General features: G+C 34.3%; 3 protein-coding genes across 3 annotated transcripts; 2 read left to right on the plus strand and 1 right to left on the minus strand.

Moving 5' to 3' along the window:
- The first annotated feature begins 329 nt into the window (after nucleotides 1-329).
- On the plus strand, nucleotides 330-6,645 carry LOC125074899 (hemolin-like). Its single transcript, XM_047686391.1, has 6 exons — nucleotides 330-424; nucleotides 817-872; nucleotides 3,480-3,606; nucleotides 4,378-4,974; nucleotides 5,752-5,954; nucleotides 6,300-6,645. Exons 2-6 carry the CDS (start codon nucleotides 824-826, stop codon nucleotides 6,593-6,595), a joined length of 1,272 nt encoding a protein of 423 aa, XP_047542347.1. The 5' UTR covers nucleotides 330-424; nucleotides 817-823; the 3' UTR covers nucleotides 6,596-6,645.
- A 1,295-nt stretch (nucleotides 6,646-7,940) lies between these two features.
- On the minus strand, nucleotides 7,941-12,872 carry LOC125074900 (V-type proton ATPase subunit S1). Its single transcript, XM_047686392.1, has 3 exons — nucleotides 11,926-12,872; nucleotides 11,612-11,778; nucleotides 7,941-9,965 (listed from the first exon to the last, which is right to left on the minus strand). The coding sequence occupies exons 1-3, from the start codon at nucleotides 12,743-12,745 to the stop codon at nucleotides 9,744-9,746; spliced, it is 1,209 nt and encodes a 402-aa protein (XP_047542348.1). The 5' UTR covers nucleotides 12,746-12,872; the 3' UTR covers nucleotides 7,941-9,743.
- Nucleotides 12,873-13,225: 353 nt separating this feature from the next.
- Nucleotides 13,226-16,697, plus strand: LOC125074548. The gene is made up of 4 exons (XM_047685876.1): nucleotides 13,226-13,901; nucleotides 14,944-15,102; nucleotides 15,381-15,529; nucleotides 16,446-16,697. Exons 1-4 carry the CDS (start codon nucleotides 13,226-13,228, stop codon nucleotides 16,689-16,691), a joined length of 1,230 nt encoding a protein of 409 aa, XP_047541832.1. The 3' UTR covers nucleotides 16,692-16,697.
- Nucleotides 16,698-16,908: the final 211 nt, after the last annotated feature.

The following is a 16,908-nucleotide window of genomic DNA, read 5'->3' on the forward strand; positions in this document are numbered from 1 at the left end:
AATTTAAACACATGATGGATGCGTTTAGTCTGTTTGTTTATCATGAACATTTTTTCAATTAATTTTAATAGTACTTAACAGCAAAAATTGCCGTTTACACTTAAATACCAATAGCTTTATATCAAAGGAATACTACAATGTTTTAAATAGTTATTTGTACAGTGTTAATTAAACAAATATTTTTTTTATAATATCTCGGGTAATAACCTATGTTTTTTTCGACGCGAAGCAAAGGCAGGTAGCTAGTAGAATATATTTTGAGGCAAGATGAGCATGGTAACAGGCTATACCTAATAAATAAACAACAAAAGTTATATTACCTGTTTTACTTCACATGTTATGAGTGACCGCAAGCCCTATATAAGCGAATATTATGTGCACAAGGGACATAGTGTTCTGCCAACCGACGTGACAGCAACACGAAGTGTGTATACTTTCTTAAATTTTTTTTTTATTCAATATAAACTCTTTAGTTATTTATTTATTTTTTAATTTTTAAAATAAAAAAATATTTAGAGATCATGTAATTATACTTTGTGTTTAGATTTGAAATGTTTTTTTATTTAATTGCATGAAATATCTTTGTATCGATTTAACATTTTTTTAAAACTAATTTAGAGATATACCCGTATTTTTAGATCTTTTTTTTTTTTTTTAAATAATGGTTGTGTTTTGTATTTTGAATTCGGTTACAGTTCTCTGTGTCTTTTGCGATAAATTAATTTTTAAGAGAACTGCATTTTTATTTTTCTTATTAACTCTTAATAATTATTTAATGTTTTTTTAAAGATTAATTAATATAAAACTTTTTTTCAGGAAAACCATGTTTCGAATTACAAATATCATTGCTTTGGCTGTATGCGCTATTATATGTAAGTATATTTTTTTAATCGCTTTAAAAAAACTTAAAGTCAAATCGGCAACAAGCAACCCCCATATTATTTTATAAAATATATTTCTCGTACAAGACATTCATATATATATATATATATTATATATCTATTTAATTTAAGAGTCTCCAACAAAAGATTCACACTAATTACGTATATAAAGTTTACAAGTTGTGTCCTCCTTCAATTAGAAGACCGCAGCACGCACTATTAAACAAAAAATATTTAAAAACAGTTCCGATAAAAAGTGAAAAAATTATTCATAACGGTAAAAAATCAAATAAAAATAAGTAAATTAAATTGAGGTATAAATAATATTGAACGAATAAAAATATATATCATGTCGTTCTTTATTATTATTATTTTTTAAATAGTCGTGTTTATTATATTGTTATATTTATCTTAAATATAAATTAAAGCAAAGGAACGTTAAATTTAAATAAAAAAATAAATCATTTTAATAACAACAATTTGAATATAAATTGTCTATTTACGTCTATGCAGTTGACCGTTAAGGAGATTCTTCGTCTGCATCCAATCCTAGGTGTAAAATCAGGTCATAATACAATAAAAAGGTTTTACTATCGGAACTAAATTATCATGTTCAATTACATACAGGACTGGTACAATAGAAAAAACATTTTAACTCAAATAAAAGCTTGTAAACTTAGAGCACTGTTACGATTCGCATTCAAGATGTGCAGTAAGGCTATAGATACAAAAATAGACAATACTAGCTGTGCCCGCGACTTCGTGCGCGTTAAAATTTAACAAAAAGTTATTGTTGAAGCCTAAGTTACTTATTACATCAGCTATCTGCCAGTTAAGGTCCCTTCAAAATCGGTCCAGCCGTTCTAGAGATTAGCTGGAACAAACAGACAGAAAGACACACAAAAATTGAAAAAAAAATTGGTATATGTACCGTGTATACATACGGTTTGAGATATCTTTATTATTATTTCTCACAAGAATAAAATTCACTTAGGAGAAAAATAAGGTACATTAAAATTTGTTTACATAATGACTAGCGTTAACAGAAACAGAGGGTAAAATTAAAAAGTTATTCATAGCAAAACAACAAACATCACAGAGTGAGCGTAACTGGAAGTCTCTTTTTATTTTGAAGATTTTATTATTATTTGTTTTGTTTTAAAATATGGAATTTTAAAAGTCTTTTATATGTAGACAAAGATTTAGCATGTTTTATATCTGTTGGGAGTTTATTGTACAACTGAGCACCTTGATACATTAAAGTTCTTTTTCCGTAATTAGTTCGTGGGGCGTATAGATTTATGTCATTTGCTCGTCGTAACATTTTTGTTTGGATTTGGTGTTTTTTTGTAAAAGTTATTTGGGAGGATGTCTTTATTTAGAATTTTCCTTATTAGTAGGCAAGTGTTGTAATGATACGTTTGAAAAATAGTCATTAGGTTCAAAACTTTATAAATTTTTTATGAGGACGTTAAAGTAATTGAATAAAACTTTAATTAATTTATTTTGAGCTCGTTGTAAAGGTTCTAAATTCGTTTTGGCGGATGTGCCCCATAATTCAATCAAATACTCAATATGGGGTTTAATGAGCGAGTTATATATTAGAAAACGTACATGACGTGGGAGACACCGAACAATTCCGCGCAAAGCTCCAGAAAGAGAAATTATTTTTGACTTTATTTTTAATATATGATGTTTCCATGTCAAGTGGTGATCCAAAATAAGTCCAAGGTATTTTTCGTGGTTTACTTTATTTATAATTTGGTTATTAATATTTAATGTAAAATGTTCAGGTATTCGCTTATTTTTACATACATACATACATACATACATACATACATACATACATACATACATACATACATACATACATACATACATACATACATATGCATTTAGTTAAAACAGACACATAATTTTATTTTATGTATAGAATAGATATAGATTTTATCATACAGCTATCTATGCGCCCCGATTTCACACGGGTACAAAGGTCTATATGCAACATAAAAAAAATCTTGCATTTTCCTGTTAGGAAAGTTGAAATTCTCGTCTTTTCTCTAATATTATCTGCATGTATTATACATATAAACCTTCCTCTTAAATCGCTCTGTTTATTGATATAAACCCCATTAAAATCCGTTGCTTATCTTAAAAGATCCAAGCGTACAGACGGGAAGCGACTTTGTTTTATACAATGTAGACTCAATAGAGATATTATTCTAATTTTTTATTTCTTAAATCAGTTTTCGATTCGTATTTATGATTTTACTTACATTGGGATCAGAGTAATGTATGTGATGTTGTCCAGTATTAATATATTAATTAATATTAATAATTAATTATTTTACGATAACAATAACATTTAAAAAATGTACAACTGTATTATACACTTAAGTCTAACTACAGGCACAAGGGACGTAACATCTTAGTTCCCAATGTTGGTGGCGCATTGGCGATGTATGGAGTGGTTAATATTTCTGCCGACGCCAATATCTATAGCCAGAAAAAAAACGAATTTATAACAGCTATTTCCTCTACTTTACGATATTTCTGAATATATATATGTTTTAATTATAATTTAACTTAAAAATACAGGCGCATCGCAGCCAGTGGAAAAGTTGCCAGTGTTAAAAGCCGTGCCATATTCTGAAGTGCACATTTACACACCGAAAACTGAGATCGTATTGGAATGCGTTACGGCCGAGCAGGGATCAGATGTCAAGTGAGTATCTGCGTTTCATACTAAAATATGACAAGAAAATTCGAAAAATGTCTATACTTTATTCGAGTAGGCTTTAAGAGGCACAGGACATATTATACACACACACATGTACACATGTCATCCTCATAATCCGATGGGACGGCAATCTGACCGGAAAGAGTTTAGGCCCAGGATCAAAGGCTTCACGTGCTTTCCGAGGCACGGGAGTATACACTACTGTGTTGCTGATTTTTTGATAAAAAACCCCAATTGTTTTTTATCGGCCCGACCTTGTGGCTGAACCTAGAATGCCGGGTTTTACGGCTTTATATATACATTACATTACATTAAACCTGTAAATTTTGTAAACCTGCTGGGCTAAGGCCTGCTCTCGCTTTGCGGAGAAGGTTTGTGGTTGCGGATTGGTGAATACACATGTCGCAGATTTTCACATTTAGACACATGCAGGTTTCCTCACGATGTTTCCCTTGACCGCCGAACACGAGATGAATTATTAACACAAATAAAGCACATGAGAATTCAGTGGTGCTTGCCTGGGTTTGAATCCGTAATCATCGGTTAAGATGGAGCTTATTCAGACTAGTGAGTTAGTTAAACAATATCACTCAATAACATAAAATATTTCATCTAAACGGGTCCAGCCGCTTGGAAGGTGCGTGTGACATACATACAAACATAAGAATTATATATATATGAATTTTTCTATAAATTTACATAAAACAACTTTATGTATATTTTGTCGCGGAGTTGTTAATGTATTTCTGCCCTCAGATACACCTGGTTGAAAGATGACAAACCGTTCACACCAACCGGTGACGTCATCCAACGCGAAAACGAGGGGACATTAGTCTTCAAAAATCCCGACCAATCCAACGAAGGACAGTACCAATGTTTCGCCCAATCAGAATACGGCGTGGCCAGGACTCGTCCGGTGACACTTAAGAAATTATTCATCGAGAAACCGGAATTCACTTTGAAGAAACACAAACCAGTCGAGGGGGATCCCTTCAAGTTGGACTGCGTGATTCCGAAGGCGTATACGAAACCGTCAATTGCTTGGTTAAGGAAATCACTGACCGATGATTCCGACGTCAAAATGGTGTTAGACCAGCGTTACACAATATCGCCAGAAGGGACTCTCTACTTTTCGAATGTCACCAAAGAAGACACGAGCCCCGATTACAAATACGTGTGTGCCGCAAAGTCTCCGGAGTCCGGTGAGATGGTGACATTGGCTGAGCATATTTTGGAGGACGTTGAGCCCAACAAGGGGCCAATCAACAACGATGTGGTTAAACAATACGTCTCCCAGGATATGACCGTGAAGGCTGGTGACTTCGTCTTCCTATATTGTATTTATGGTGGCAAGTGAGTATCTTAAAGTTATTATTGATACTAGTGTTCGTTTAGTGTTCAAAATTCATAGTCGAATTGAAAATTCGAGGAGAACATATATTCATTTGAGTGTTAGGAACTTTTTGAAGTGATGACTTCTTATGGAAAGATAAACCGCTTCGTTACGTAACGCGTTACGTTCCTTTTCTCTAACGCATGTTCAATTTAGATTAGTTTAAGTATCCACTTCTGTCGGGCGTCCCGAGACGGACACAATTTTCATTGAAACCACTAAAGTGAAACCAAAATCTACTTTTTTCAAGTAGGCTTTTACAAAGCTACCACCAGTTTCTCATATAGACTATACCGAGAAGAACCGGCAAGAAACTCAGTAGTTACTCTTTTCCAACATTATGTCAGTTAAATACAACTATATGTACAATACTAGTGTTCCCCACGGCTTTGCCTGCGTGTAAGAGAAGACGTAGGTTTTAAATATAAAAAATATCCTTATTCTTCTTGGAGTTCAAGCATGCTTTGAACCAAATTTTATCAAATTCGATTTATTGGTTAGCAGTGAAAGCGTAACAGACGGACAGTGTTACTTTCGCACAATACTATCCTAGATATCCTGCCTGAAATTCAACAAGTATTAGGTCTAAGCTTTTTCTCATTTCTCACACAGAGTATAAAAAGTAACGAACTTAGTCTTTGACTATTTATGTATGTTCATAACATTTTACGTTTTATGTATTGTTGTAAGCCACAATACCAAGGACACAGTTACTAATCATAACATATATCCACCAGCCCCTTGGCCCACCCCGACTGGTTCAAAGACGGAAAAGACGTGAACAACGGTGTTAAGGATCGCGTGACGCGTCACAACAAGAGTGTTGGCAAGCGTCTCGTCATCAAAGAGATCTGGGTCTCGGACCAGGGCGAGTACACTTGCGTCGTTGACAATGAAGTCGGCAAACCGCAGAAGCACAGCATGTATTTGACCGTCGTCAGTAAGTATCGTCTTGACTTCTAATTATATCTCGACACCAGGATTACTTGAGGTACTTGATGTCACCAAGTGACATAAAAATGTCATGTCCACATGTATTTCTACCGTCAAGCAGTAATACTTAGTACAATTGTCTTGCGGTGCCTCATTGAAGGGTTAGTGAGCCAGTGTAACTACAATCACAAGGGAGATGATGTTCCCAAGTTGTTTGGGTCCTGACTGTAAGCATAATCACCCATAAACATTTACACCGTAAGAAATATCAACCGTCCCTTAAAAAACCATTTCACCTTCGAACTTCGTCATGTACCGTATTACGATAAATAATCATTTCATTTTCCAACAGGTGCCCCACAATTCCTCAGGGATGATGTCCCGAAGATAATCGTAAAACCTGGCGAAGACGTCACTATCCCGTGCATTGCTGCCGGTATCCCCGCCCCTGAGTTGTCCTGGTCGCACAACGCGGAAGACTTGCCCCAGAACGACAGGATTCTACTGAACAAATCGTCACAGGGCAACACGACTGTCTCTGATCTGACTATCAAGAACGTGCAGAAGGGGGACAAGGGATACTACGGTTGTAAGGGACTTAACGAAAATGGGGACATCTACAAGGAGACACTGCTTTACGTTCAGTAATTAAAAGTTTTTGTAATTAACCAATGTCAATAAACGATTATTATCTATACGTACATCGTATTTAATTTTTTCGTTATAATATGTTGTTTGTTTCAAATAATTTATTCATAAAAGTTATTTAAGTAACGAAGAAAATATAGCTTAGTGTTGGAGACTGTTGGATTGCGACACAAAAATTCGAACCCAAAGTGCTTTTCGTAATAATTTCACCGAATTATTTTTGGGTCTTCCATGACTGCTCCTTATATAAATTGTATTTTTTCCATTACCGACTTCAAAATTGAAGCACTTGCATCATCCCCAACTTAGGCACATCCTTAAGGGGAGAACTGAAATAAATATCTATCTGGTCTCGGAGTTCAAGTTTGTTTAGTACATTATCAAAATAGAAATGGGAATTAGCAACAAAAGCACAACAGATTTACTTTGACAATGTTTGTATATTTTACAAGGAAATACTTTACTTAATGGAGTTATACATGCAAATGGAAAATTATGCATTGTTTCTTGCATCGTGCTTATCAATAACACATTTAATGTGTGTTTAAAAATAAGATAGTTATCACGTTTGTGCATTATAAGGATAATGTTTGATTTTCCTGTTATATAGAGTAGGTTCTCGTTCAATACAATTTTATATTAGAATAAACAGTTTTCTAAGATTTCTCCTCCTCGCTTAACGAAGTTTACACATAAATAAACCGAAATAACCGTATTTAAACTAATTTGATACTTGCCACCTGATTGGAAGTGATCACCACCGCCGTAAGACAATTAAGCTGTAAGAAATGTTGATCATTCCTTACATCGCCAATGAGCCACCAACCTTAGGAACTCTGATATGTGATAGTTGTTGCACTGGCTCAGACATTCTTCGAACTGGAGCGTTTGGCAATAAAATATTTGATGAGTGTTATGGTACCTACTTAAACGGGCTTGCACAAAGCCCAAATACCAAATTTGGAGTTAACGTTTCAAACCAAACAGATATTTCGGTTTTTAGCATTAGCAGCCCGTAAATGTCCCACTGCTGGGCTAAGGCCTTCTCTCCCATCGAGGAGAAGGTTAGCAGCATATTCCACCAGGCTGCTCCAATGCGGGTTGATGTATTTCCATGTGGTAGAATTTCGTTGAAATTAGACACATGCAGGTTTTCTCGCGATGTTTTCCTTCACCGCCGAGCACGAGACGAAAACACATATTACGCACATGAAAATTCAGTGGTGCTTGACTGTGTTTGAACCCGCAATCATCGGTTAAGTACGCGCTCAAACCACTGGGCCATCTCAATAAATGAAATAAAAATTTAACTGAAAAGGTTATGTGGGAAATTATTGAAACCATATTGAACGTACGTAAGCTTTATTATTCCTTAACATTTCAATTCAACAGAATCTATTTATTACTAGTATCAAATACACCTTAATATAAGTTTTTATTAAATAAAAATAAAAAACAAAATAGTTGGTCTGAAAATTTAATACTTGTTCAAAATAACAACAAAATAAAATAAAAACGGTTTAACTGAAGTTCAAAATAATATGTACAATGATTTTATTATATAAATATTTGTATGATTCTCGAAATATACTTCGCTTAATCTAACATTTCGCGCGAGCAATGCATCCTCCTTGTCATATAGGGCAGCCATTTTAATTTAATTCAAAAATAGAACACGAAATACTGTTACGTAATTTTGAGTGCACGAAAGTGCGAATACTCTCCAAACTTTTATTACTATTTTTTTTTTTTTTATTTTACTGCACGAAAGTCTCTCAACATTAGATTTTTACTTTTATTATTTTCATACATTTATCTTGTAACGGGGCTCGCGCGAAACTTTGTGAAGGACACTTAAATAATAGAAATACTATCCATTACAATAATTCATAGTAGATTTCATTTAAGTTATTCGAAATATCGGAATGAATGATTGGCACTAAAATGGAGGGCACTCATTTCACTTTAAATTACAATTATATTTTAATAAACTACGCCTTTATTATACTTTGAAGCTCGGAACATTATTGAATCGTTGTCTAAATAAACTCAGATTTGAGTGACATCTTTAAACAAAATATGCGTACATACAAATTATCCACGAGTATATTTTCCGGTATCATTCGTGATCATACTTTAATAAAATAATTTAATAAGAGCCACCATACAAACACGTTACGTTACGACGTCGTGACGTGGTACGTTGCGGTTAAGGTTAAACGGTTAATCTTGTCTTACTGTGTAAAATGGAACGTTAGATGTCGTGACGTCATTTTTTACAGTGAGCAACGTTGATTTTTGACAAGACGACGTCGCAACGTTAAACGATGTTGCCATGTACCGCGACTTTGTAACGTTAAAGTATGATTGTTTGAATAATGAGTTGCGTTTTACAATGATGAAATGTTACCAGAAAACTAACACGGAAGATCAGGCCTTTTAATAAATATTGCTAATAACGTCTGAAGCACTTTCTTCTTACTAAGAGGTGCACATTTGTATCGTTTTTTTTTTTTATTAATTTAGTAATACAATGGAAAAAATGTATGCTACCTCTAAGAAGTATCTAAATCACAAATTCACAGAAATATACATTTTTTATCTACACGTGTTTATAATGAACAGGCACATTTTCGGTTTCATTAAAAAATCTAGAAATTTACGTTTCATTGGAAGCTTTCGTTTACACCATAGACACATAGATTGATAAAATATTAGGAAATAATTTCAAAAATCGAACACTAACCGTTACAAATACAATCGTCTATTTGTCTATGGTATCACATTACCGCCAAATCCTATTATTGTACGTCCACTAGAAATAAACTTCATCGCAAAATACATGGCGACGATTCGAATTTTTGAAATTAGAATGTGACAGTTCGAAAATTCTCGCATTTAAATATTGGTACGAAATATAAGCAATATTTTTTTTTTATATTAATACAATATATTGAGCTATACACGACGACTAAACTAGCTTATTTTGGTGTTCATTTGACATGAGGCCAGTTCGAATTAAAAATTATTCGGTCGCACGGAAGTGCCGGAGCCAAGTCAAAATTTAATAGCAATTAATTAATTTGGACAAAAAATTAACAATTATATTAATATGAACACTATTATAGGAACTGGCCGTTTGTATAATTTACTCAGCTGTGTTTATTGTAATGGTCTTGCCCTTGGGGTCATCGAAGCGGTCCATGGTCCGGATGTCCATCATCATCATGATACCGTAGAAGGTGATGGCGAGCAGGATGAATACGACGAACAGACCGGACCAGATGGGCACGGTGAAGAAACCTACGCAGTTGAGCGACTCACCGAACTCGAGTGTAGTGTTACCAGTTTCTCTGAAGAACGGCTGCACCTGTAACATAGATGTTTTACTTTAAGATGTATTTTTTATCATTGTCATTTTTTTTTTTTAATTAAGGTAGTAGTTCCTCTGGTTCAATCACCAGAACACAACAATATCTGATTGTTGAGGTGATTTATTTATGAGTGGGTAGGATATATAAAATATATATAAGCTAAAATACTTGGTTGTAGGACTTTGTGCAAGTCAGTCTGACCTGCACAAAGTCCTACGTCCAAGTACAACCTTAAAACTTTATTGTAACTTTTCCCTAATAATTTATACAATAATTAAATAAATTTTTGTTAAATTGCTTATATCCACAATATAGGTAAGCATTGCTAGAATAATATAATATTATTTGGCATCCTTTTAATCTAAAAAAAGAACCATAGATAACACAATAATATCTTTATGGTCAATTATATTTATATTAATGAATCTATACATATATACTATAAATGTGGATTGTTTTTTGTAATGTCAACCATGTCTAACTACTGAGCGTTTTTTATAAGTTTTAATATATAATCTCAACATAGTATAAAACAAAGTCGCCTCCTCCCATCTCTATGTTTAGATCTCATAAACATAGCAACGGACTTTAATGCAGTTTTATCAATAAAGAGAGTGATGCAAGAAAAGGTTTATATTTATAATATATCCATATTATAGTAGAGAAAAGCCGAGAATTTCAACTTCCCTAGCCGGAAAAAAATGTCAATTTCTGTTCTTCAATATAAAATTGTAGATAGACTTCTTGTGCGCCTTATGAAGCTGGGACGGGTATCTAGTATTATTATATAATTGGATGCACTCCACAATGTGAAAAGTGTGAATTTCATGTTTTTAGGAAAACTAATTCTAGAAACACTTTAAAAATTTAAGTAAAAGCAGATATTTGTATACAGCGTGATTTTAAGTAGTATTATTCACCTTGGACAGAATATTAAAAAGCAAATGAAGGACGAAAAAAACATACAAAGCATGGTAATTCAAATATTATGTAAGAAATCTCGGTAACTAGATCCTGTATAATATTCTACCCTTTGATATAAATAATATTTCAACTGCGTCAATTATAAAATTAAGAAAGTAATGTTATCTCAGACACCGGTTCTTAACACATTCTAGACTAGTATAAGAATGTACAGTTTTGTTAGGCATAAATATCACTTATTTATTATGTAAGGTCTGTTTTTGTGAAAAGAAATTAACATTATTATTATTATTATGTAGACAGGTCACCTATATCCCAAAGGTAAGGCCTCCACTCTAATTAGGGATGTTTTAAGCTACCTGCAGAGAAGTATACAATCTATCCAAATGTTAAAAATTACACATTGCATTTTGTCCAATGAATGTCATAAAAAGCCTCACAACAAAAATAGTATTTGTTAACTTAACCATGAATTACGGTCAATAGAAATGACATCACTGATTCCATTCAAACACATATGCCTACATTTTCGTATCTTGCGATATTTTTTTTGTTTGGTTAGTTACAATATCGCAAGTCAGTTCAATTGTTTTAGCAACACGCACAAACTTATTTTCCACCCAGGATTGTCTATTGGTGATGGAACTCATTATCTGTTTAGTTTGTTTAAATTAAAATTAAATACATTCAATTATGATAAGCCTTTTTTTGTAATTACCTTTAAATCTTGGAATAGTATATTATAAGTCTGAGATTGATTTACGCTGCTGAAGGAAATACTCTGTCCACATCTGTACGAGAAACCCATGATAGCATATACATCGGAATCAGGTGCGAGTTCCTCGTTCAAGGTTTTGGGTGAAGTCTGTTTCAAAGTCACTGAATCTGTAATTGAAAAATTTTAATATTGAATAGCATTATATTGATATAAAAACTGGATGAGTATTGGAATACAATGGAAAAAGACAAATTTCATTTTTATATATAACCTACACAATTATTTGCAAAGTTTTCAGATTAAATATTACTCACTGAAGAACCAGTAGCCGGCCTTTTGCAAGAAGTTCAATGTAACAGAATTTTCTCCAAAGTTCATCGTGGTGGACATAGTTGTGCCATTAAACTCGCTTGAGTAACTCGCTACGTTGTTCAGGCTTGTCTTTTCAGTGCCAACGGTGAGGGTGATGTCCTTGACATATAACTTGAGGCCGTCCATTGTCTCCTCGATTTGTCCACTTTCTGCTTGACGACGGACCCTCAAGTGACTTGAAGAAATTGTCCATGAAGGATATTCTGCAGTGTAGATAGCGACGACATTTTTATACTTTTCAGTAAGCTTCGTGAACATGTCTTCCATGAAATCGTTGTGGCGACGTAACATATCGGCTCTGGACTCACCCTCGCGAGCATCTTTCAGGTTTATGAACAGGAATTTGCCGCTTACAGGCTCAAACTCTGCCGAGAGGCCGTTCTCTGTTAACGTGACATGATCTACTTTTTCGGGGTCCGCTATATGGTTCAGGACGTCCAAAGCTTGCTCGACTGACGGCAAGTACAAAGCGTTTCCTATGTTAGCGTGTAAATACGGGAATGATGTATCACCTTCGGAGTTTTTATGTGAAAAATCTTCGACTGACAAAGTTTCGTCGATGCAAATAACGGTGAAGGGATCGTTTTCCAATTCGGATTTTAAAATTGCTTCAAACGTATCTTTTGGAACGTTCGTTAAAGGATTCGATTTTATTGATTTTGTTTTTAAATCACCCCATAAGAAAACTGGAACTTGTTCAGTAGCGTAACTGGACACGACACTTATCACTAAAATAGGGAACACTAAACGGCAAAACGCCATTTTCAAAACTATTACTAGTGGACGTTGCGGACTAAATTACTCAGTAAGTTTTTAGCCCAAAAATTGTCATAAAAAGACGAAAAATGGGCGATGACGATTAACCATCGGTCATGTGAAAAGTGATCATATGATTAATTTGACGCTTGTCTATGGCTTTTAATGTTGCCTTTATATATTTTTTTTTCATAATGGCACCACACTATATATTTTATATTAATTTTTTTTTATTAGATCAATGTTTTGATTTGTTAAATCTGTTTTGTTTCACGTTGTTATAAATTACACACATTTAGTTTTTTTTTATAATTTAAAGTTTAAGTTGCATTTTTTTTTGTTACTTTTTTATTGTTCTAAAAAGTTTTTATATAAAAATGTCATAAATTAAAAAATAGGTTAGAAAAATAAATGAAATTTAATTTTTATTCTTCTCTTCTATCACAGCTAAAGAAATATATAAAGCTTGTGAATAAATAAGTAAAAATGTCGATTCTAGCTTTATTTTTATTATTACTACATACAAGTTTGGCTGAAAGAGATACAGCACCGGTTTTTATATTAGATTATGAAAAAGTTTTGTCGCATGTATCCATCGATCCTAATCCATTTACAAAAATAAAAGCTTTTGAATTTACAAAAATAATCAACGATGCAGTTAAGAGAAGTAAAGTTGTCATATTGTTTATAGAAGAATCTTTTTGTCTCGAGGACATAACACGAAAGGATAAGCATGGGACTCCATTTTATCATTTGAGCCAAGGCTTATACGAAAATAAAGTGAAATTTCTACCAGCTGTACCGCAACCATTCAAAACTTTAAAAACGCATTTTCGACAGGAAGAATTTAACGTATTTCACTTAAGCGATTCTAGTACTAAATTAAAGATTTACGATGGTAAATTCAAACATTTTTATATATATTTTAATGATAAGATTAACGAAACCCGAACATCTGCTTTAAGAAGACATGACTTAGTGATACGTGAAGTCTATTACGTAGTCCATCAGATAGCTTTGAAGCCGGTTGTCGCTTTCTATACCGGTAAGATTAATCCTATTCTTGTGACGAAGATGAATTTCCTGCCTGTAAAGCCTGAAAAGTATATTCGGCAACCAGGGGTAACTATATCAAGTTCTGGAGCTCTCTTTCGGTTTATTGGTTAGTAGAAATATTTCAGAGATATTGTGAATTATTTGTTCTTTAATTAGTATTTTTAAGCTGTGGCACACTACACTTTTCCTGGACATTTTTGATGGATTTTGGAGGCAAATTCTTTCTGTATATTGGAGGATATTAATGATTAAAAAATCACTACTTGTACGAGGAAAATAATTATATATCCCAAAACTGTCTTGAATTTACGGTGGTTAATATATGTTGAAAGCGCGTGGCTGTAGGTCTAACGCGAAATCGTTTTTCTTTTCTTCCTTTCTGTTAACGTACGGCACACGTCTTCCTTCGGAGGCTATTTTCCAAATGTGAGGATTTGTTGAAAAAAAACGACTTTGTTTACTGAACAAGTCAAAGTGGACATCAAATGTTCGAAAAGTTGCACAACATCTCCACAACATTCTCCATCTATACTTCTATACTAATATTATAAATGTGAAAGTAACTTTGTCTGTCTGTCTGTCATTATTTCACTACCGAACCAATGAACCGAATTTGCTGATATATTCGGTATGAAGCAAACTTAAACTCCAAGACTATAGGCAGAGGCTACTTTTTTGCCTAACACATGACAACCAACCCCTTCAAACGCGAGCGACGCCGCGGGCGACAACTAGTTTGGATATATATCGTTGATAGTCTTGTCAGTGTACATTACAATGTACGTGTATTTATCTTTTTTAGTTTGAATCGAAAAATGAGATACCTGTACTTGCGCTTTGCGTATACATACATAAAACTGCCGCTATGGCCGAATCCTTACATCCTTTAAGTTTTTTTAACAGATTAAGAAGTATTTTGGAGAGTGACCTTTCGCGGCTAAATCCCAAGCACGAAAAATGTTGAAAGTAATTTTGTTTACACGGGTGGAAACTAAATATTTTCACCTACCTCTACCTGGCTTAGCACGTGCATACTGGTGTTCTTAACATCGTCTATATTTCGCCGATTTTTCTCACCTTACTACATTCAAAAAGTTGCAAATCTAGTTTTTTTACTGACTAAAATTCAGCCAGATTTTCTTTTGCAGGCGTGTACACAACGATGGGCACTCGTCGGTCCACGTTCAGTCAAGTTCCGATGATAGCCGAGGAAACTTGGGAAGAACACAGCTTGACCACGCGGATGGCATACACGGACTTCGAGCTTGAATTCTCGTTTAAGTTTAGGAAGGACCGGTGGACTATCGGTACGGTAAAACTTTGCACGCATATGGCCTAGGCCATGTACCACAATCTATATATGTATATATAAAAGCGAAATACGACTCACTGATTAATCATGACATCTCAGAAACTATAACACCTACAATCTTGAAATTTGGCAGGTTCTTGTAGGCTGTAGACATCCGGAAAGAATGGATATTATGTAACCCCACCCCTAAGCAGTTTGTGTTTTATTAATTTCGCGCGGGTAAAGCCGCAGGTTGATCAAGTCTTCCAATTAAAGCAAGACAAATTTAAACAGAAAATGTCGCGTTGCTGGAATGGGGGGAAGAAGTGGGGCGCACGGATATGAGAGTGGGCGCCCCATGGGACTGGTCTTACGTCTGCAGTGATCCACTCGTGCTGATTAACATGAGAGACGGCAGCGCTGTGACCATATCTCATTATCAAGTAAGTTGACAACTAAATTGAGAAGCAGGGTAGTGGTAGGGCTTTGTGCAAGCCCGTCTTGGTAGGTACCACCCACTCATCAGATATTCTACCGTCAAATAACAGTACTGTGTATTGTCGTGTTCCGGTTAGAAGGGTGAGTGAGCCAGTGTAATCACAGGCACAAGGGACATAACATCTTATTTCCCAAGGTTGATGGCGCATTAGTGATGTAAGGAATGATTAATATTTCTTACAACGCCATTGTCTATGGGCGGTGGTGACCACTTACCATCACCAGGTGGCCCATATGCTCGTCCGCCAACCAATGCCATAAAATTAACCCGACTGGGTAGGTACTAACCTCTCATATATTCTACCGTCAAACAGCTATAATTGGTATTGCATTGTTACGGTTTGAAGGTTAAGCTAGCCAGCCATAGGGGGCATAACATCTTGACTCCCAAGATTTGTGTTTACTGATTAAAAAGTAGTAATTGTCTATTGAAATATTTAAAATCTTGTACAATTTAGAACGATGGTAATGAGTGTGAGGATGTTAACTATACCCTATTCCAATGAAAGTAGGAAAAGAGACAGTAAAACCTTAGATTTACGTATTCCATGCGATTTGCTAATAACTCAGCTATATTGTGCACTACTGAGAGTTTATGATTGATATATCTTTATTTATAATACAACAATATTACACATAACTACTTATTTCCACTTTAATTTTATTTCCAAAATCCCACAACATTTTTTTCGACGTTAAAATCCATACTGAATATCATAGATTAATCAAGCTCTCGACCAATTATGTCGCGTCTATTTGCTGTCAAATGTTGTTTATTTGGAGTTATTCCTGTTCTGATTGGAATAGAGTATACGTCCTATTTCAACATTGTTAGCACTAAAAAGTACATTGTCTTATCAGATACAGCCGTTTAACGAAGATCACCTGATCGCTCGCAACGGTTCCAACAGCTCCAGGTGCTTCGGACCCGCTGTCAACTGCGGACCGTATTTTAATGCACACATACTCGCAGGCCTCATGGTGACATTCTTCTGTTTTGGCATTTTGACGTACGGAGTAGTTACCATGTACAACTGTCATTCGAATGACAGGTACGATGATCAGAACCAGAAGCCACTGGTTATAGCGTTTGAAGCTGGTCATTGACTACACGAATACTTCTTAACTTAACGTCTAAGTTGAATCTCGTACATTACATTACAATGTAATTTGTACTTTTTTTTTTAAGTTGAATGTCTAGTGCTCGAAAATTGTGTTAGGTTTGTTTTTAGTTTAAAAAAAATTAAAAAAAATAAAGATAACTTAAATTTAATTTACTTAAGGATAACTAACGTACATTTCATTTTTTATTTTTTTTTATATT

Source organism: Vanessa atalanta, chromosome 28 (genome assembly GCF_905147765.1).
Source record: "Vanessa atalanta chromosome 28, ilVanAtal1.2, whole genome shotgun sequence".
NCBI lineage: Eukaryota > Metazoa > Arthropoda > Insecta > Lepidoptera > Nymphalidae > Vanessa > Vanessa atalanta.